This window comes from Pyrgilauda ruficollis, unplaced genomic scaffold (assembly GCF_017590135.1).
Source record: "Pyrgilauda ruficollis isolate IOZ18807 unplaced genomic scaffold, ASM1759013v1 scaffold10, whole genome shotgun sequence".
NCBI lineage: Eukaryota > Metazoa > Chordata > Aves > Passeriformes > Passeridae > Pyrgilauda > Pyrgilauda ruficollis.
This window is the reverse complement of record NW_024508101.1, coordinates 7,039,647-7,062,342: the sequence shown is the minus strand read 5'-3', so window position 1 is coordinate 7,062,342 and position 22,696 is coordinate 7,039,647. Positions and strand designations below refer to the sequence as shown.

General features: G+C 46.2%; 1 protein-coding gene across 6 annotated transcripts in view; it reads right to left on the bottom strand.

Annotated features, from left to right (window-relative positions):
- Window positions 1-12,369, bottom strand: part of CADPS (calcium dependent secretion activator) — a 204,619-nt gene extending 192,250 nt beyond the window's left edge. For all 6 annotated transcript variants that reach the window (XM_041465232.1, XM_041465224.1, XM_041465241.1 and 3 more), the window contains exon 1: window positions 12,289-12,369. In XM_041465232.1, the coding sequence (XP_041321166.1) occupies window positions 12,289-12,354 (66 nt within the window). In that variant the 5' untranslated portion in view covers window positions 12,355-12,369. The remainder of the gene's footprint in view (window positions 1-12,288) is intronic.
- Between the last annotated feature and the right edge of the window lie 10,327 nt (window positions 12,370-22,696).

Below are 22,696 nucleotides of genomic sequence, written 5' to 3'. Positions count from 1 at the left end.
AACATTAATTCCTCTGGTCAGTATGAATGCTGGCAGGGCTGTACACAGCAAATGAGCATGTTGGAACATAAGAAGTGCTGAAAGGGGAGGCACAGATGGGTATTAAGACCAGTTTCATTCATTGTATATATCACGGACTTGGAAGAACAAACATCAAACACCGTGATTACATTTACTGATGATTCAGATTTGTGTGGGCTCCTCAATACACAAGAGGAGGGCAATAAAGTCCTGGACAACTGTGAGCAAGCAAGCACCCCAGGGGATAATTAAATTAATCTGAGCCATGGAAATGCCACACAACAAGGCTAAAACATAAAGCAAACAACTTTATAAAGGACTTTGCACTCAAGAAACTGTAGGAGACAAACACAGGCTACTGCTTGTTCCCAGTGACCCACCAGGGTGCCAGGTGCTGCACAAGCCCATCAGGTGAAAACTGGTACAAGATACACACGAAGCTCTAAAAAAAGCAATCTCAGTGATTACAGTTGTGCTCCGAGCCCAAGAGACTGTGGCTTTAGAGAAGGGCCTTGTCACAAGGGCACCACTGGTGACACAACAGCTCTGGAGCCACCCTGACAAAACAAATCCATGCAGGGGACCCCAGGCCACAGCACCTGCCTCTCACCTGGCTTACCAACTCCCAGTCCCTATTACCAGCTGCTCCCCAGACTTTTGACCATTGCTCCCCATTTGGAAATCATGTACTTGCCCCTAACTGCCGGGGCAGCCTCACCACGTTAAACAGCTCTGTTTGATGCAGGACAGCTGCGTCAGAGACACTGAGGCAGCTTCCCTGAGCCACCCTGACCAGCAAAGGGATCACTGGCAGGGTATCACAGCAGGCACAGAGCCCCCTCCAGGAGACAGGTCCCAAGAGCACGTCAGAATGAGACTGGGGAACACAAAGCATCTGGAGCAGCAACACAGGCAAGGACATGGGAGAAGTCAGAAGTGGCAGAGCTGTCCAAAGCCCTGAAGGCATGAAGATGCTAAATTTGATGAGGTTGAGGAAGGGAGCCAAAGGAGGAATAAATAGAGCTAATGAGAACACAAGGCATGAGCATTCAAAAACCTTTAACACACTACAAACAGCAATAAAAAGGCAATTAGAATTCCGAGATGCATGGAGGGTAATTGCATGCACTATAAATAGGTGGTGGGAAGACTGTCCTGCTCAGCAGGATCTGATTCACTTTTGGGGTGACTTTTGTGCAGAAAGGAATATTTTGGCCTGCAACAGAAGCTGAGAAAAGGGAGTTTACAGAGAGATGAAATTACAGGAAGAATTTCTATCACTCACATCCTGCTGCATGAAATATGTACCAAGCAGGAGCTTTGCCACAGAGGCTTCAGAGGTCATAGTTTGAGGAACTCCAAATAAAAGTTCAGCAGCAGGGATGCCATGCAGCCTTAGAAGGAAACATCCATTTTATATCAGCCAGAACAGGAGTCCAGGCACTTCAGTGGCTTTCACTATTGATGGAAAAATCTAACAATGCCCATGGAGACCCCATCCTGCTCAGTTCATAACCTTTGCACAAGCACATGCACTTGTAACAGCACTTAAAAACAAGCAAAATCAGAAGTTTAAAAGTGTAATTCCAGTGTCAAATTCACTTCCTCCATCCTCCATCCTGCCACTGGCATGTTGCTTCTGTTCCCTACCCGTGCCTCAGGCATGCTCCACCACTCTGCTCTGCTCATACTCCCATCCCCAGGCTGGCGTAGCCCTCGAGGGGATGCCCGTGGCTCAGCCATGCAAACTCATGTATCTGGTACAAGCAGCCAGCTCACAGTTTAAAAAACAGGCTCTCTGATGCCATTCCTGCCCAGCCTTCCCTCCCTACACCAGTTAGGCTGGAACAAGTGCAACAACTGCCCTTCTCCCTGCTGAGCATGTGGCTCAGGCTGTGCGGGAATGTGTTATGAGAGATTCTGGGAAAGAAGTAGCCCTTGGAGTAGATAAAACCCATGAGAGTCTTTGCAGAATTACAAGCAACATCTTTGAGTGTAGAAGGTACCACTGAAGTCCAGGAGCCCATAAACAAATAGAAATCATACCAGGCAGAGCCTTGACTAACGTAATCCACCACTGCATGATCAGCTCAAGTCTTTTCAGGATACCAGCTCTCTCTTGAAACAGCTAGAGGCTATAAGAGTATTATTCCCCATCATCTCTGCATAGCCCTGGGCATATCTGATGCAGAGCAAATGGGAGATGGAAAAGGAAAACACAGCCACACCTGAGAACTACCAGCAATCCCTCCTCCCTGCTCCAGCTCCTTCACAGGTACCCTTCCAGAGGAGGAAAGTTCACAGACTAAAGCACCAAACACCTGATAAAGGGAGGAGGCAAAGCTGAAACTTCCCAAATCCAAACTCCCTCGTGCCCTTCCCAGCTCCCTGTTCTTTCCCATTGCAGAGTATCGGCATCAATTCACGTTGGGAGCTGCTCTGCCCTCGAGAATGACTGAGCACACACAAAATCTCTGCAGTCCTAACTCCAGCTAGCTCTTTGCTATGCACCAAAAACCAACCCCATGCAGCTCAGAACATCCCCAGATAACAGCAGCAGATGGCTTCTGCCTAGAGGTCTCACTGGCAGAGGGCAGAATCAGGGTGGGAGGCACAGTGCTGGTTTTTGCAGCGTGCACAGGTCTTGCAGCCTGGCCTGTGGCTGAAGAAGTGCTGGTTGTGGCCTTCCTTCCCCCTTGCACTGTCACCACGCAGGTAGCAAGGCAGCTGGCTCCTGCTGCGTCACCCCATTAGCTTCCTCCTGAGGCAGAGACGAGTCTGTCATCTCTGCTTGCAAGAAGAATGGGAGCAGTCTGCTGGGAAGGAAGGAAGGTGGTGACAATAAAATCAAACTCGTCACATGCAACATGCAAAGCATTCGTACCCTCTTGCTGAATTAGGAAAAAGTATTTGGCATCTAAGAAGAAAATTATGTTTTGCTTGATGTTTTGCTTATGTGATACCCACTTCACCTTCCAGCTGCCTAAATTCTCTGCTGCTGAGGTGTGGGAGGAGCTGACCCCCTGCAACAGCACATCAGGCAAAGTGAAACCCCTTCCTTGCAACAACTACAGTCCCTACAAAAACTGCAGAAACTACAGCATCAGAAACAGTCCAACAGAACTTCTGGATGACTGCAACTAATGGTTCCCAAATCATCCCATATTTTCTGTGCCTAAAACATAACTAAATGCTCCTTCCTTCCCAGCCCACACCCATCAGACAGGAACAGGGACACCTGAGGAGAGCACTGAGTGGAACACAGGTTGCATCTGGCTGGCGGCTCACGGAGCAGCTTCTCTCTTTCACAGCCACTTGTACCAGCCACACGTCAAGGCTGGCCAAAGCAAGCCCAGAAATTTCTTCCCAAAGTGTCTCTGCAGTATTTAGGTTCACTTGGCCAACTGGCTGGACTGGGCTCCCTCAAATCACTCACTGGGATAAGAGTTAATTTCCAAGCAAAGAACCAGCTGGAAATCGGATGGGTGGGTGCCTTTTTGTACAACCAACATCACTGAGCACGGAGCTGTATTTAGGTGTACCAGTCTATTTTCCCTCTAACAGCCAAGTCCCTTTATCTCACCAGGATGCCACCAGCCAGGCACCTTGTCCTCTCCAGTGCCAACCAGAGTCTGTATGTTGGCTGTGACACTCCAGGCTCTGAAATGACCCTCATGCACACACCCACGTCCCTACCAGCAAAGGCAAATCACTGTCCCTCTCTGAGGGGCTCTGAGGAAAGCATGGGGCTGCTCCCCTGCGATGTGGAGGTGGCGAAAAACATCTGGGTTGTGCAGCAACCCACATGTTGGGGTGCTCAAAGCAGTAAAACCCTTCAACAGGATTGAAGCCTTCTGCACCTCAGGGCAACGCCTACTTAGCATCATGTGCCTTGGTAACTTAAATTCCCCAGGAAAGGGAGAATGGCGTCCCAGAGGAGCCAGCCAGCCCTGCAAACCTCATCGATTGAAAGCACACTGCGACAGGCATCAGTGGCTGCTACAAAGTTACAGAATCTGAAAACTCCCACTGCCATCCTCTTCAGCTCAATGGGTTCTCAGGATCAAATGCAAATGCTAGAAATCAAATTCAAATGCTAGAGCAGACACTGCTCTTTACAAGGCAACCTGTGAGACTGTTTCAAGAGGACAATTATTAACAAATAGCGTCTTCTATCAGTAGCTCCTCAAGATGTGTGCCGGGAAAACAGCATTTCCTCCCTATTACTGTCCTCCCCTGTGCAAGACAGGCAATTGGGAGCCAAACCACCCTCTTTTATCCCTGCTCCAAGAGACTGAACTGAGCCTGTGCACACTGCAGTGCTGCAGCTGCTCTGGATATGAGGCCTCTTTCTCCTGCAGAAGTGCCTCAGGCAACAACAACACCCTAAACAAGTACTTCTTTTCCACTCCCAGAAAGTTTATTGAATTATTTCCCTCCAAAATTCTTCACCTGGCTGAAGATATACAGTGAGTGATAGACTTGCAGGGACAGGGTCACTCTGCTCCATGCTTGTACAGGATCAGATCCAGTTCATAAATGCTAAACCTAAATCATCAAGTGTAGATCTAAATCCCACCCCAAAAAGGGAGCAGAAGGTGGTCTGCAGAGGGTCTACAGACAAAGCTAGATTTGAAGATTCTTGATTTCAGAAAGTCTGAAAGCACCCTGCCCTTGTGTGAATGTCACCCTAATTTAGCACACAAGATCACAAATGGGCAGTGCTGGACCATCAGCCCATCAACCCTGTTTGTCAGGGTATTACACAAATGCACTGTGGCATCAGCCCAAAGTCCTACCAAAGTCAGTGAGGTTCCTTCAAGATGTGCATATCGCAAAGATAAACACCACAGCTCCGTCACTAAAAAACATTACTAAATCTAGATTTCATTAAGTTTCTTCATCAAATATTAACATTTAGGTATGAGGAGACACTACTAAAAGTCCAAGCTCCCAACCTTACTGTGAAGTAGACAGACAGGTTTTGAACTATGACAATTACAAACACAGCACGACTTACCCCAAGATGAATAAATATTTGCATGACACTTTGACTCAGGTGTTTAAATTCTAGAAAATGTCTGACTTTATCAGCCTGAATCACAGACAAACAATACCAAATATTATCACTAAAAGCACCTTTTCAAACAACAATTTCAAAAGGTTAACATCAAACACTCAGCGACTGCACTTTATGTCCTGTTTTAAAAATGAAGCCCACACAGTTCAGAGGAAAACCTGATTGAAGTAACCCAAATATCCTGTACCCACAAATAGCTTCTTCCTAAGTAAGTGCCAGGCTAGGATGCTCTGTGTATTTTTGTCAGTACCTCCAAGGTAATAACACAGGGCAACTCCCCAGGAACCTTCCATCCCTCACATCTCCTCTCACCACCCTCATAAAGAGGCAGCTGGACCCTACTGCTGGACCTTGGAGCATGCCCTCCAAGAAGGGTGGCCCATTTCTGACCCACTGGCCACCTGCATAAGGAGCATCCAAGGTGAGGAGACAATTCTGATTGTCCTGCCATGCCTGCAGCATGCTCTAAAAGAGCTGGGCAGGAAGGTGGCACCTTCCCTTGGATCTCACCCTGTTCTATTTCCAGGAAGGGAAGACCTTTGAGGGGCCATCCATCAAACCCCAGCCACCCTCCTGGGTGACAAATGGAGAAGAGCTACTCATGACCAGGGAAAGTCCCTTTGCTGTTTTAAGGGAACTCTACTGTTTTAATTAGTTTTAATGCTCAAAGGCACATTAAAATATCTGATTTCTACAGATCATTTTGGGGGTGTAACCCTGGTACTGCTGAAGCCACTAGCTGGATTCACATCAACACTCTCCAAGCAACAGCTTTATTGATCATACTGTATTGATTGGTCTTAACATACTGATCAAGTTTACATCATGAAACAGAAATAGGATGTTTACCTTGTACCACTCTGGACTACAGCACTGGCACTAGCTCTGGGGTTTGTATATATACACTGCTAGTAGCAGAGCTGTGATGACTGTGCTGCTACTGCTAAATAAACTGAAAACAAATTAAATATTTCTCTAGCTAACAAAAAATTGCATAGGGAGATGACTTGCCGACCACTTTCCACATAGGTAAATGGAGAACAAGTGACTCACCATTCAGCAGAAAAAATTACAAGTTGTGCAAGAGGCAAAGTGCTTCAGGGAGAGTGTCTAGACTATGCAAAGCAAGGCTATAAATTACACCTTTTGAAACAATGGGCTGTAGCAGGGCTTGGAGCTGCATGATCAGATAAGTCTTCTCCACTCTTAGTTAGTAGCATCTCTGGCCCAAGAGTTGCCACCCACAAAAATTGAAATGTCAGGCTATGGATCAGGAACTGCAAAGTTTTACAACAGCCAAAGACCAAGCTCACAGCCTATTTAATTACCCACTTCACAATCCAATAAACTGCAAGTATATAAATAGCCAAAGTATGACAAATATTTAATATCTCCTAGAATTAAATTAAGATAAGGCACTGGCAAAATAAATGATAAGTGTTTTAACTGAAAACAACTGTTTTCTGCAGATTCCAGACAACTTGAGTACAGTAATCACATTCTGCACTCCACACTGCTAAGCAGCACAGATGTGCCAGACCTTCCTTGCCATGATGATGCCCTGCAAGCAGGCTCACCTTCACTTCAGGGTTGGCACAGAGCTGGGCACAGCCCCAGCCAAGAGTCCAGCCACACACACAGCTCTCATTTGATGTTGGCAGTGTTGTGCACACATTGAGCCATCTAAGTGGTGAAGCCAGCTCCTAACTACTCTTCCAGGTTTGTATAGGCATAGCACTAATAATTATCCTGAAAGCTTTGCTGCAACTATAGAGCTGTGCATGAGGTACAGCTCATGCTTGAGAGCTGCCTGGACATTGCAGCTACTTCTTAAACAGCACTAGACAGCAACTGAGAGACAGACAGAAAACAAGCAGAGTATTGTCTTTACCTCTCCTGCCCTGCAGAGCTGAGAAAACCAAAATTCTCCAAGGGTTTCTTGGGACCAGCAGAGCAGAATCTGACCACAAAAACAAATTTCTTCAGCAGAAAACTACTAAAACAAGCCCCAACACCACCTGAGTTCAGTCTGTCCCAGAAGAACAATGTGCTGGTGCTTTTATGAGAGAACTTGTGTAAGTGTGGCATGAGAGTAACAATCCAACCCACGATAAGGAAGATGTGGTTATTTGGAAAGCTGCACTAGCTTTCCTATGTCCTAACCGTTGTAGCATCTGTGTGCCTGCTGAAATGGCAGGAATTCAGTATTTTAAGATGCATTGTAACCAATTGAACAGTTTCTGACCCCTCACACCTCTTCTGCATTAAGCACTGTGCTTAAATCAATCACCATTCAGCAAAGCACAAGCTTAAGCGCTTTGCTGATTTTGACTGAGAATTTTGCTAATGCACCTGACGTCATCCCACAGGCTTACACAGGGACCCAAATCATGAGCCACTTCTCCCACGAGTAGCCCTGGTAATCTGCAACAAATCTGGAACTTTTTTCATCCTGCATTTATCCCACTGGGAACTGATTTACTCTCCTGCCTGCCTACTCCCTTGTTCTGCAGGAAGCAAAACAGACAATGGCAACCACAGCTGCAACAATGTCTGACCCAATGTGCTCTCCACATTTTATCTCCTAAAAAGTTCTTCCTGCTGCCCCTTTCCCAAGTGTTTTCAATTTATGCTGTTTTTAAGAAGCAAACACCAATTCCAGGGCTGTGCTGTGCCTTTTGACTGCCATGCTGCAGAGATTTTTAGCAAGAGGTACTACCCACATCCAAGGATGCTTGGTTTGCATCACTACAGACACACACCTTGTCCAACATCCCTAGCTGCTGGCTGAGCTGTCTTCCCAAAGGCTTCAGACAGCTGGGATCAAGTGGGAAGAGGCACCAAGCATGGCTGGTCGTCTCAACTCTACTTCCAGCAAACCAGCATGATCTAGAGAAAAGACCACACACATCCTGGGCACACAATTACCAAGCTCAGTGCCATCTGCAGTAATAAAACACGTTGTTCTGGGAGCCATGGAGCTGGCAAAGCCACTTTCCTCCTGAGCTGCATCATAAGGCCAGAGCCTTCCATATCCAGCAATATTGTAAGCTCTGATGGGAGGTTTTTCCCCCACATTCAGTTGGTCTCTTGCTCAGATTCCCCAGTGTCTAGTAATGGCTGCCCACACACTGCACCTTCCTCCCATCTGGGGTAGAAGATAAAAATAAAATCTCCCTATTTTCACCAAGCCTTACAGGGATAAGTATCTTGCAGACCATTGTCTGCATCTCAAATGTGCCTGGAATTCAGTGGTGGCTTAAAAAAGAAACGTAAGTGGGAAGTAAAGACAACACAGGCAGGTATCTAATAAGCCTTTTTTTTCTTTTTCCTTAGGAAATACTGCTAGTGAGATGTAAATAGAAGAACTTACAGGTAGACATCACAGATGTGTAGTTACTCAAGTGGAGCCTTACCCCATAAACATCAAAATAAACCCAAAGCAGAGGTGTAGACCTGAGCACACTCATCTAAAAAACAGTTTTTTTCTCTGTTGCTGAAATTTCTGGGGTGTCAGGATCAGAAAAATACCAGTTCTGAGTGGCATCTGCTTAAATTCATCTGAAAATCTGAAACATAGAGTTTACTGCTGGTGTAAACAAGCAGTGCTGTCATGCCCACATGCAGTAAGTACTCAGCTACACCATCCATTCACACGTTACCGCTGCTCTCTTTGCTCTCATATACATTCTAATTTTTCAAACAGCAGGTAATTACCTTTGTGGTGCAACAGCACCTTAACTACACAGTTCCCTTTATTTCAAGGTGGTTCATGGGTGCATTTTCCAGCTCCGGAGCACTACACGTGTGTGTGTGGCTGCAGAGCTGGTGCCCGCTGTGCCGGTGTGTTCCCAGCCCCTGGGGCACCAGCCAGCTCTGAACAGCAGCACTGCAGGATCAGGGAGGGAGGATTACACACCTCAGGGGAGGCACACAGGGATCTACAGCCCAGGCAAGAATTTCAGTGCTGCGGCCACAACAAAATCAACACTTATCTGAGAAAATTACAATGAAGGTGAAACTACTAGAAGCTGTCTGTGCTCTGGGAGCCTGGCAGGGGCTGACTGCGACACAGTCCATCTCAACTGTGGTCCTCCAGCTGTGGTGGGGGTGGGCTGGCTGTTATCAGATAACCCAGACAGGAAACCACTCTGCAGGGCAACAGCTTCACTGCCTCACCTGCAAAGCCATGGTCACCTGCCTGGGCTGTGCTCAGGATCACAGCATTGCCCATTCTACAGGGGACAGCTGTGAGCCAGGTGAGCCAAACCTCATCCTTCTCCTTCCAGCACTGGGTGGAACCTGCTGAGCAGAGCTGGGGACAGGTCCCCAGCACTCACTGCTGCACAGCTCTCCCCAGACACCTCTGTGGTGGCACCCCGACATGGGTGTGGGGCCTGAGCAGCCTGGCATGAAGCCAGGTCCCCTCGCCTGGGTAAGGCCCCAGTGGGGCTCCCAGACACCCTGTGGCACACATGGGCAGTGACTGCAGTGGGCAGATGGGCAGGGTCAGGCCCTGGCATCTCCAGGGCCCTGCACGTGCACTGGATCAAGCAGCAGCCTCTTTGTCCAGCACCACTGGGAAAGGAGGGAGCATGGTCCTGCACACCAGCATGGAGACTGCAAAAACCAATACTTGGGGATATTCTGCTCCCTGTTTCTTCAAGGATGAAACAATTCCCCGGCAAACTGCAGACTGTGAGGGTGGAGAGGCAAATGGCACATGGGAAAGGAAGCAGTTTATCCCTCCTTTACCGATGAGCAAACTAATCCGAGCCCCCACTAGAGCAGGACCAAAATCCAGTTTTCTTTCACCTTTCCCCTAAGAAGCAAAATGCATTTGCTCCACTCTAGTGAGTTGTGAGCACCTGACACTTTCATCACTACTGAAGACCCAACCAATACACTGCAACTGAAGCTAGATGCTCAAGAGGGATCAAATCCCTCTGGTCTCCCTCCAGCCAGAGAAGGAAGGGACTTTCTCAGAGGGATGTGTTATGAAAGCAAAGCAGAGGAGCACATGAAGTTCATCAGCAAACTCCAGGCTCTGGAGTCCTTTAATTTAATTCAATAGGAGTTGTGGCAAAAAAAAAAAAAAAAAAAAAAAAAAAAAAAAAAAAGAAGGGCAAGGATCTACTCCCAGCATGACAACTGAATATAGGGATATAGAGAAAACAAAAAAAAACAGAATTAATTCACCTTTTAAAGGGTAAATTCAAATTGACATGTGTTATCAATATGACTTGTGTTATCATTTGACATGTGGTATCAAATTTAGCTTTCTCAATTCCATTTCACTGCTAAGTTTGAGGGGAGAGGGTCAGCCCCCAAGACACACCTATTTTAGCTATGTTAATAAGCCAGAAATGTTTCCCTATGTTCTTCATTTTATAGAGAATGGATTATTTCCTTCCAAGATCCTGTGTAACTTCCACAAAACCTTGAATATTACTGCCATTTTGTAATTTTTCTCATTACTCCTAATTTCTTTGTTTCACCTGCACTTAATTCCTCACCTTTTCCTCTCCCTTCACTTGTCCTTTCACAGTGCACTATTTTGATTTCAGGGACTATAAACTGTCCTTCCCACCACTTCCAGCCACTCTTCTCTGAACTGCTAAGATGCTTCATACTCCTTTGAATAAACTACTTGTCAATTTCAGTTCACTTTTATGTGAGAAACAGGACTTAGTCGGTTTTATTTCAGTGAAACAAACAACAGTGTAAGTTTCATCTTCAGTTCACTTTTACGTGAGAAACAGTTGCAGGACTTACTTTGTTTTATTTCAGTGAAACTAACTAATAATAATGTAAGTTTCATCGTCTTTCTCTAACACAAAGAAGTTGCACAGGAAACAAAAGCCAAAACGACTTTGTAAATTCACAATCTGATGAAAAGCATTGTAGGCAAAAAGGACAGACAAAAGAAACTCCAAACCTGGCTATAATTTCAGCTATGTACTTTGCTCAGCAAACAAAAGCAGATCATTCAAGCTTCCAGCAACAGATTGTCCTATATTGCCTTTAAACTACATGATACAGTACAGATACACTTTCCTACCTCCGTATGTTGCAATGACTAATAATAGTCCTGTGGTGTAGCAGAACTGAATGTCGTTTGCATCAATACATCCAGGAGTCTGCCTGAATTGTAAAGGTCATTTGTGAACACAGAACAGTACCAAGGCTAAAACTGCAGTCTAAGAAACTCATCCGAAAATGGTGACAAAAAATCAGCCAGCTGTTTCAGAGAGCTACATTACATCACAGACTGAACTCTGGCTGCCACAGGGAAATAGTTGGCTACTTTTGACTGAAAGATGCCTGTGTCCAGATCCAGAAGAAACTTAATTTCTGCCCTGGCCCATGAGCTTGTGCCTCAGAGGAGAAACAAGCTCCAAGACAGGTCCTGGAGATGGGGAGCCCAGGTGAAGCGCTCCTGCCTGGAGCAGCACACGGCCCTGCTGGGGTGACACTGTGGGAGGACGAGTCAGGACTGTGGCAAAGACTTCATTGCAAACCTCTGCTGATGCATTTCCTGGGAAGCTGGTCTTGGGGAGCTTGCCAAACATAAACACTCACAAGAAGTTGAAATGAGACTCAGCAACTCCCCAAGTCAGCGCCAGCACTCCCAGTTAAGCAAACTTTGCAGTAAGCATGGAGTTGTGGAGTCCCTTTGCAGGAGGCAACAGCACGTGCCTGGTGTTTTCCAGCAATATAACCCATTTCTCTCCTTTCGACAACCTTTACATGGCCAACATCCCAAACTTCCCGAATCCCGACGTTGCGTAACTAAAAGCAACGATGTATGTCACCGCGCCGGCTGTGTGTGGGAGACCATGTCGGGGAGCAGCACGGAGGGTGACAAGGGGTCAGGGGGCTCCCCCGAGCCCCCAGGCAGGGCTGCTGCCAGCGAAGCGCACCACGTGGGCCCAAGGTGCCCTGTGCCGGAGTGCCCTTGGGGTGCCCGGGGAGCTGCAGGCCCGGGGAGCAGCAGGAGCGGCGAGGAGCGGGCAGGGATGCGGACAGAGGAGCGTGCACAGGGGCAACTCAACAGCGGGTGGGTAAGAAGGGGGCAGGCGGGTGGGTGGATGGCAGGGGCAGGCATGGAGCAGCCAAAGGTGGGTGGGTGATGGAGAGGAGAGGCAGAGCCTGGCCGGCAGGGCAGGGCAGGGCACGGCCGGTACCTTCTGCTGCCGGCGGGCCATGTCGGTGGGCTGCTTGGCGTTGAAGGGGTAGGCGATGCAGCGCATGACGAAGACGTAGAGCTGCAGCTTCTTCTTCCTCTCCTCCTCCTCCCGCTGCAGCCGCTCCAGCTCATCCTTCTCCTTCTCGCTGGCCACCGAGGGGCTGGGGCTGGCGGGCCGCGCCGCGCTGCTGCCGCGCCCGCCGGGCTGCAGCCCCCCGGCGCTCCCACGCTGCTGTGCCCGTAGTTCCCCACAGAACCCACTGTCTTTCCGAACCTCCGCAACCACACACAGACGCTGCTGTGTCCTCAATGTCCCCACGGACACCAATGTCCCTGCTGTGCCCCTGGTGCCCCCACAGCCCCACACTGTGTCCCCACATCATCCTGAGCCACACGAATCCCCGCAGACCTGAGGCTCGCAGCATTTGTTTTCCACCAAGCAGCTCTTCTTGCACCTCAGTGCAGCTAAAAGTCTTAATTGAAAAGTGATATTGCTGGTAAAGGTTTCATCCAAGTCACTAATTATTACATGTGTAATGATATCGTGGTGTTCTGCTTTGAAGATTACCTGGGGCAAGCTGAGAACTTCAGGAGCCTCTCTGAGGGATGAGTCAGTGAAGACATTGTATGCTCAATGGTTTAGTTTTTGGTGATTTTCAGATCTGATTGAGACTTCATTTACATGTATTTGTGTATTTGTGGTCGGTGGGTGTTTTCAAGGTTTTGTTTTTCTACTCAATTAGCAGTACTTATTTTCTAAATGTCAAAATACCTGTCACCTGTTAATTCATGCTAATAAATATTTAGGGAGAATAGATAAACATTGGCTCATGGTGGTGGGGCTGTGAGAATAGCTTGCGGGAGAGGAGGTAGGCACTGCTTCTCACTATGTGTTCCAGCGTTTTCACAACAGCTGGGCTTTCTGATCTTCTTGCCTACTTCTAATTAAAAGCTCAGAGTAGCAGATGAGTCTGGAAAAACTTCTGAGTCCTACATTTCCAAAAGCCACGAGAAGTGGTGGAAAAATTGGTGTAGAGAGTGAAAAACGGCTTTCCCCATTTCCATCAGCCTTATCTACTAAAGCTGTGGCATTCTGCACATCACCTTGCCATGGTGTGTGTCCGGCCAGCAATGTGGCAAGACCTGGGGATGACAAACTCTCCATGGGGAAGGGCAAAATTGTAAATTTCCTCCAAATGAGGTTTTCTGTGTGCTTCCCATTGAAAGGAGCTGTCCAAGCTGAAGTTAGGAAAAGACTTTTCAGCCCCTCTCAGCCTTTCTCGGTATCATTTCATGCCTCCCTATTTATTTTTTCCCAGACAAACAACTAGAAGTACCACGATATCATTGCTGTAGTGCAAATAACCCTGCTCACCCAAGGTGTGTGGTTGTGCTGCTAGGGGACAGGTCATACAGCACCTGCTAGTGCCGTTTGGTCCCTAACATTGCTAATGCGAGGATAACTACCACAAGGGTGATGGGATGTCTCAAAAGTCTCCTTCTCACCAAAGTTCTCTTATTTTTTTAGTTGTCTTTTAGTTTGGCATTCCTTTTTTTTTTTTTTTTTTTTATTATTGATGCCATATTTACAATATCCATCAGAAAAAAAACCCAAAAAAACCACATCTTGTCCTGAATCCAGTTGTGCCAATGCAGAAAAAATTGAATAAACTACATCAGTGCCTATGATGGTATTATCTATGGGTGATCACACAACAGAGGAGAAAGCAGAAGTCTTTGGGATTTTCAATAAAGAATTGTCATTTATTGTATAGGAGAATGGAAAAAAAATCTGTGACATGAGGCTGCAGGTGCTCTCTCTCGTAGCTGAGGAGGCATATGTTCAGGAGCTGCAGCCCTCTGTCTTCCCTCTCCTGGACAAAACAGCAACAAAGCTCTGTCAGATGATGATCAGAGGAAAATTGGACCATTTTTTATGAAAGATTTTCTGTGGTGATTGCTCTGATTGTTGTGGTAACTCTGCAGAGGTGGATTCACTAGAGGAAGGCAGCTGGGGATTACAGAAATAAGTTTTGCTGGTAGGAACATCACAGACATTGAGTATCTGACTATAAAGACAAATTGCCTTTTCTGACAGATTGTCAGAAAATATTCCTTAAATTAATTGATGTAAGATTGATACATATAACCACCAAAAAAAAAAAATGCATGTTCTTTTTTAAGAGCCTTCAGAATAATGTTTGTCCTTTAGTGGGTGATATTTGGCTCACTAGAGAACTTTGAACTTGGTTATGTTATGGAAGGCCTGACTGAATATCAAGGTATGGTTCATGTGGAAGTTTTGCTGGTCCAGAGAAGCAGGGACACATCACAGTCAGTGTGATCGACACTTTATTTCCTTAATTCCCACATCCACATTTTCACCGTGACTGTGTTTGAATGTACAGTTACAACATTCATGCTTTTTACTGAGTAAAGGAAAGAGCCAGGTCAAAAATTCTCAGGCCTCTTGCTTTCTCTTTCCAAATGCCATATTTGTCCAGAGAGATGTATGCAGCTTCCTCAAAACATCTCTCCCTTGCAGTTGTTTGCATTTTATTGCAAGGCAGTGTCTGGAAGGCATTGTGCAGGAAGGGAAGCGGTAGAGTGATCATGAAAATTATGTGTGGCTAACTTCCAGTGGTATTATTTCACGGTGGGTACTTGTGTAATTACCCATCATGAGTGGGTAAATGTAGATAAATAGGAGCATTAGCTAAATAATTTTTGATGTTATATTGGTTTTTATTGCTATTTTCTCAGGATGCTTAAAACAAAGGCTCTTTCCATTAAAAGGATGGCTAATGTTGGATGGCTAAGTTTGTTTTCAAGATGAAACACAGCTGCAAAACCCATGGTCCTTTCTAGCTTATCACTTTGGAACAGGCTCCAGGAGGTTTTAAAAATCTGCCCCTACATATTTGTTCCCAGCATCATGAGTTGATTGCATCTGCTAAAACACTTTCCAGAATAATTACTAAATGAGATCCAAAGTACCTGCATTACCAGCTCTCTTGCAAGTTCCGGTAAGGGGCAATACTCACCGTGTGGGAAAATCCACCTCCATGCCTGTTTACACTACAAACAAGAAGCAGCAAATACACACACACCAATCCCTGCCTAGAGTGAAATGCTTCCCACCTCTCATGGCTGGAGCCACTGCAGCTGAGTAAAGGAGATTCCAAGTGACCTCATATATCGAAAACAGAGTTGGATGAAGAATAGCAAAAGTAAAATTGTGAAATTGTGAAATGTTTCAAATTTCTTTCCATTTTATACAGTGTCAGAGGGAAGAACCTGCTGACATTAGACAAATCGTTACTGTAGCGATTGTATCTCTCTCCAGTTTTTTCCATTAGACAGAGGAAATCAGTGTAGATAATGATTTGTGGAAATTACTGTAAAGAAAAGCACAGCTGAAGCAGAGGCCTTGGCTTTGGGAAGAGACTTCCTGTGTACGTGGCACTGGGTGCAGTGGCATTGCCTGTGCAAGAAAGCAGGCAGGACCCAAGGTTTGGGAGAAACCCTCAGAAAGAGTGAACTCCACTTAAAGCAGCCATTTGGGAGAGCTTAACAGAATATCTCCCTCAGGGAGGCTGGCATTTGCATGAAAACCAAACAAACCCACACTCTTTTTATTAATCCTGGTTAAAGGCCTAAACCAGAGTATTTATGAAAGCTGGAAGCAATTAGCGCCTTTGTGAAATCTATGTGCACTGGTGGCAGGGAGTTGCAGGGACTGCCTAGAAGAGGAAAGAGAGAGTAAAGCCCATCTCTTGTGCTGTTTAGCCTCCTCTGAGGTCCCCTATGGCCATGGAATATGATAGAATCCTTAGGGCTGAAAGGACCAACCATTAACCCAACACCACCATATTCACCACTGGATCATGTCCCCAAGGGCTACATCCAGACTCTTTTTGAACACTTCCAGGGACAGTGATTCCACCACTTCCTTGGGCAGCCTATTCAAATGCCTGACTGTGCTTCCAGTGAAGAAATTTTTCCTTAATATCTGCTCAACGTCCTCTGGCAAAACATGAGGTCATTTGCAAATCCCTTGCACTGAACATGAGATTTGGAAGCAAAGTGAGAGTGCAGACTCTGGTGCTGGGGCACTTGCTGCTTCTCCCTGCACCCACTAGCTCCTATCCCTATTCCAGCTCAGATGGTGCTGTTTTAATGAGCCTGAGATGACATGCCTTATATATGCAGTATTCTGGGTATAGATCAGAAAACACATCTGGAGGAGTGTACAGAGACCCCAGCTAGGATTCACCTTCATTTGAGACTGACTGCAGAGCAGCTCCTGATTTTTGACAGGGCTGCCCAGTGCCAGCCCCTCAGCAATCACAGGGTGCCAGCTGGCTGCTACTCTTGGTGTTTATAAAAGTCCAGCGTCAGAGATCATTTGTTCTTCTGGCAGTTACCTACTACAAATTTGGCCCTTTGGTAATATTGCCATCAAAACATGAAAAAAGTTTTTGCTTGGCTGTACCTTTTGCTTTAGAAAAAAATTTTGCAATACAATTCTGAGTTCTGTAGAGTATCAGGTGAAAATGAAAGGGAAAAAAGAGGAAAAGGAGGTGGCAAAGACTCTGCTTAAAAATATCTTACCGCTCATAAAGATGAGAAATTTCAGCAGCAACTGAAAAAGAAAGCAGAGGAGCTGCTGAGGGCCAGCCTGTCTTAGGCTGTGCAACAGGTAGTGCCAAGTGAATGGTACCTTCTCCTGAGGACTTGCTGTCACATCCTTGGGCACATGCTGTGAGGGGCTAGACAGTTTGCACCTTGCAGCAAGGCACTTTAAAGAACTGGATAATGGGAGAGTGTGAGCGGGCAGGTTCGACCAGCACGTCCTTTGATTCAGGCATGAATAGAGTCTGGCTACAGAGTGCCACTGGAAAACACTGCCTCCTGGTAATAACACTCATTTACAGAGTGGAAATAGAAGTCCTGGTGTGTCCTAGGCTCCATTTGTTTCACTGTTTCCTAAAATAGCAGAGGAAGCAATCCTTGTTTCTTGGTAACAGGGTTATATAGATTTCTCAGTCTCCCAAACAGAGTGGCTTAAACTGTTGCTCTTTTCACCTGTTCCTGCACACTCAGCTAATATTTACTTTGGGATCCTGGCTGCACCAGAGCTGTGTCAGGAGCGAAGCAGGGGCCAGCCAGAGCTGCTGGCCTTACTTAATCCTTGGCATCAGGGAAGTGTGGGATGGGGAGGGAGGCACCGTGGGACACCCAGCTGCTGCAGCTGGTGCAAGAGCTGGGGTGCCACTGCTTCAGTTGAGCATTTCTCTTATTAGTGCTCAGCCTGCTCCTTGCCCTGCACAGAGAGCATTTAGAGTGAGTTTCCTTTCTTCAGTAAACTTCCACCTGAAAGGGAAAATTCCAGCCAGCTGAGGGTCAGTCTCTCGCAGTGGGAACACTTGTCTGTGTCCTGTGCAGTGGTAGCTGCCCACTGGGGACTGGCAGGGCATTGAAGAGATGGAGTTACCCTCTCTATCTGCACTGCTGGAAAACTGCAGTTTGCAATAAGATAACCTCCTGATCTATTTCTGGATAGTGTATTTGAAGATGTTTTGGAAAGGGTTTTCAGTCCCTTGAAAAAGTCTGTTGTGCCATCATTCTGTCTCTTCTCCCTCCTTTGCAGGTGCCAGGTTCTGCTCTCCAGACCTGACTAGCATCTGCAGGAAAATGAGACTTCCCACAGCATCCAGGCTCTGGAGTCAGAAATAGCCCTGTGTGCTGAGGTAGGAGTACTTATTCCACCCTGTAACTGGATTTAGATATGCCACAGTTGCAGCTGTGTGGGGGGTGCTGCTGGCTGGGTTTGAAGCAGCCCTGGCCTCCATAGGCAATATTGCTGCCTCTCAAGCCTCTCCCTCCCACAGTCCTTCTTCGGGAAGGAGACAGCCAGCACATTGGCTTTGGTGCCTCCTGTGCCTGGAGGCTGATGCTCATAATGATCCACATGATGGGTTTCTTCCAGGCACTGCTCAGGGGCACTGCGAGAGCAAATACTGCGGGGAGAGAAGGGGGGATGTATTGAAAGAGATATGTCAGGGAAGGGACAGAGGGGGAAATGTTGATTGCCTTCTTTGATAACACAAAGCAGGAGATGGGGAAATTTAATAGTGATAGGAAACATACTGCCTGCTCTGTGCTCCCTGCTCTCCATGGGCCTGAGCAGATGCTTGCCACTGAGGATGCACTTGGTCCTGACACCAGTTTTGGTCTTTTCAGCTTTCTCCTAGGGTTTATTATACCAGGTGTGAAAATAAATAACAACAGATTAGCCTGACCCGGCCGGCCCTGAAAGAGACCAGACTCTCCATGTCTGCAGCTACTCAGCAAAATCCACAAGTGAGCTGTTTATTTCCACTTTCTGGCCAGACTGGCAGCATCACATCCGTGTCAGGTTCAGCACTGAAATCCTTTTCCAAACCCTATTGAGAGGATTGTAGCAATATTTTGCTGCCCAATCAGCACTGGCTTCCAGCTTTCAAGGCGTCTATAATTAAAAATGACTGAGTCTTATTGCAGATAGGAGGACCATGGGCAATTTATCAAATGCACCCTATTCTGCTCGCCCAGAGCCTGGAAATAATTGCGGCTGATCTATTCCAGCATGCACAGGGCTCCTACAAAACCTGGGCTGGATTGCTGCTGCCAGTCAGTGCCTGATTGCCATCCCTGGGGTCACTACAACTCAAGGGACATCTATTTAGTTATTTTTAAGTTTTTTTGTGGTAGTTTTTCAACCAGTCCTCATATTTCAGGAAAATCTGAACCTCCCATACCCAGGGAAAGGAGCAATTGATTTGTAGCAATTATACTCTAGCTGTGTGATTACATCACTGAATATACAGTACTCCTACTGCTAAGTAAATAACTCTGAATTTCTATTAGGCTTTTAAGTATCTTTGTTCTGGAAGATCTGATTTTACTGGTCTTCAACATATCACTAATAACTTACAGCTAGTGTTATTTCTTGGTAATTATGAACCCTTGAATTTCGTTTCACATGAACCACTTCGATTTACAGAAGTGACTAGATGGGCTTCCTCTGGGGCCATGAATCTCTCTTTTTATTAAACATCCCAATCATGACAAATACCTCAGACTCACCATTTTAAAATAAATGCATTATCAGTACTGCAAAATCTATGTGAATTAATATGTAATATCAGTAAGTAGGGCGCTTGAGCAGTATTTTGGGCACAGAATAAATATTTAATGATTTCTGTTCCAAATTTAGTGTGAAAGTGATTTAAATGCACAGCATGCTCCCTGCTTACATATCAACAATTTGACACAAATACCAGCCAGCCGTTCATTGCTTCCTGGGGACACTGCTTGGGTGTGGCCAAGTGTCCTCACTAGTGGCACAGCTGTGGCTCACAATACTCAGAAATTCCTCTGCTATTGATTCAGCAAAGGACTGGCTCGGACTTGGTAAGCTGCCTTGATGCTGTTCATAAGGACTTTGCTGCTGCCATTGGGATAGGATGAAATAACATCCACCCATTGTGTGTCCCCTCCGGAAGCTTGGCCAGGGCTGGCAGGAGCAAATGAGATTGCAGAGATAGGGACTGGGGGATTTACTCAAACTGAAAACTCACAGACCTAGAAAGGGGCTGTTTCTGCCATGATTCTTTTGGAAATGATGGTGATCATCTTGACACTCAAAGACCAATTGGAAAGAGAAGCCTTGTGTTCCCTCCTGAGCTGTTCAGGAATTGCTGGGTTTGGCTGACTTTTCTCCAAGACATTTCTCTGGCCACTCCAAAGGATAATTTTTTAATTATTCACCAGGACAATGCCACTCTAAGGTTCCCTGGGAGATTCTTCATGGGTTCACTTCGGAAAGTTTTAGGCTCCCACAAATTCAGAGAGGTTGAAAGCTGCTTTTAGCCAATTCATCATCAATTTTGGGGGGAAAAAAAAGAAAAAAAAATTTATCTGGATGCAATAAATAAAAATAAAGAAACTCAATTTCATGCCTCCTGCTTGGAATCCCCTGCTCTTACAATGTCTCTGCTACACAAACGTTGTTTTGTTTTATTGTGGGGGTTGCTGCACTCAGGAGACCTGGGGTGACTTTGGAAAGTCAGTGAAGACCAGTGCTTGACTTTTTCCTCTTCTGCTGTAAGCAGACAGCTTGGATGAGGGGCTGACTCAGGGGGCTGACTGATGCCCCAGGCACAGCTCTGCTGCCAACCTCACCCTTCCCACTACGCATTCTGCCTTCTCAGGCCAGGCAACCCACAAAACTCTGTCTTATAAAATCCCTCTTTGTAATCACCTGCCCTGATTGGGGACATTTGCACCAAAATGAGACACAGCTGGCCCAGTCTCATGGAGAAATGCAGCCCAAATACAGCCCCGATAAACTCACAGACTGATAAAGCTGCCGAAGTTTGTACAGAGAAAGTGATTTTCCTCAGCAGCGAGAGGTCTTTGGCCAAGCTCACACTGCTAATTTTACAAGCTGGTAAAGCAACTGCTGGCTGAATTTGTCCCTTAAAAGCATATTAATGCCTCTTCACACCGTGAATACCCCCTCTAATAGTTTAATTCCACTTTGATTCTCTAAATTACTGATGGGAAATGTGCTGAGTTGCACAGATTTCAGCCTTCTAAGTAATTTGACGTCTCTGTACATGATACCACACAGCAGCACCAACAGAAGAGGAAGGTTTGATGTAGGTTTTAAAAGCGTTTGTTGGGATCCCTTCCAAGCATCTGTGCAGCATTTGCATTTCCCATTACTCCCCAAGTGTTTTTGTGGCTAGCAGTATCTTAGATGCAAAATTTTCTCCTTCTCTAAGAAACTCGATCCTGGACTGATATCAAGCACTGTATATGTACATACACACAAAGAAATTAATATCTCTAAATGTAAGTGGTAGTTAAGTGGATAGTAATGACAGTAAAATTGCTACAGATCTGCCTTAGTGCCTATTACTAAAAAATATTACGTTCTTTGTAATGATCCTAGGACACTATTAGTTTTAAATAAATTATAAAAATGGTCAGATCACTTATTAAAAATATGTCTCCTGTATCATGGTTGCTGTGATTCACAGGAGCATCTTACTGCCTTGGTCTTGAGCGGTACTCTGAAACATGCACCACAATTTATGTGTGCCATGGTGGCATGTGCAGTGTGCTGGCTGCACACTGTTGTATGTGCACTGAGGTGTACCTGCCTGGTGCTTCATGTTCACTCTGTCATACACCCCTGTGTTGCACGTGTGCTGTGCTGGCCATGCACTGTGCTGCCCCTGCCGTGTCTGCTGCATGCATGCAGCCTCTGCTTGGTGCCCAGGCAGCATGTGGAGGGACAGCAAACCTCTGTGAATACTTGTGGAATCATTGCTAGCAAAAACACCCTGTGAAAACCACGAGCAGCAGCTCATGCTGAGGAGGACCAGCCACAGACAGTTAGAACCACTGCTGAGGGCAGGTTGCTGTTCTACAATGATTACGTGGAGGTGGAAATAACTATGAAGGCAAATAACTCTAGTGGTGTTTGCACTAGAAAGAGACAATGAAAGAGACAATTCACTCCCTGGACTCATCCAAATTTCCAAACACATCTTCAGATGGGAAAACAGCCAAAATATTCCCATCAGGGAGGCAAGCAGCGGCAGAGGGGAGAAGAAAAGCAATACTATTCACTAGATTTCAAACAGCTGGAAAAAGGCTAATATCAGTTAAACCCTGTAGCTTGAAGCACAGTGGGAGGTAAAGAACTCTTCACTGGGGATAACTAAAAACCTGCCTGCTGGCTCCCCAGTCATCACAGGAACCAGCAGTTGTTTCACCCAGACAAGCTGTTCCTGAGCAGGCTTCGTGCTGTGCCTTTTCCTTGGAGGATCCCACTGCCATTCCATGTGGTTGTGTCAGTGCACAAAGGTGTCTGAGGCCACAGGCAGTAAGGAAAAACCCCAGAGCCTGCTCCACATTATGCAGAAACTTGAACATGCTGCTGTGTGGTCAGAAATCCAGGGGCAAGAGGGAGGCAGATGTCCAACCTGCTCTGCCCTGCAGTGACACTGCCCAAGCTGAAATCAAAGGACACAATCAAGTGGTTTTTCACCCACAAGGGATAAGAATTGATTTTTGAGGCTGACTGCGGCCTCCAAAACTGAATCTCACCCAGTAATTCCTGACTGAACTTGCCTGCACTTCAGCACTGCCTTAATTCAGGAGCCACAGTCCTTTGGAAAAGCACTGCGATGTGGGGGAAGCTGGTGTATCTACATGGCTTGCTGAATATTCTCTTTATTAAACATTTTGTGCTGTCTTTTTAGCCTTTGGCTCCCATTTCATTGTGCCATTTTCTGCTAGGTGGCACTATCATATACTTCCCCTGCATTAACTTGTGCAGAGTCTGG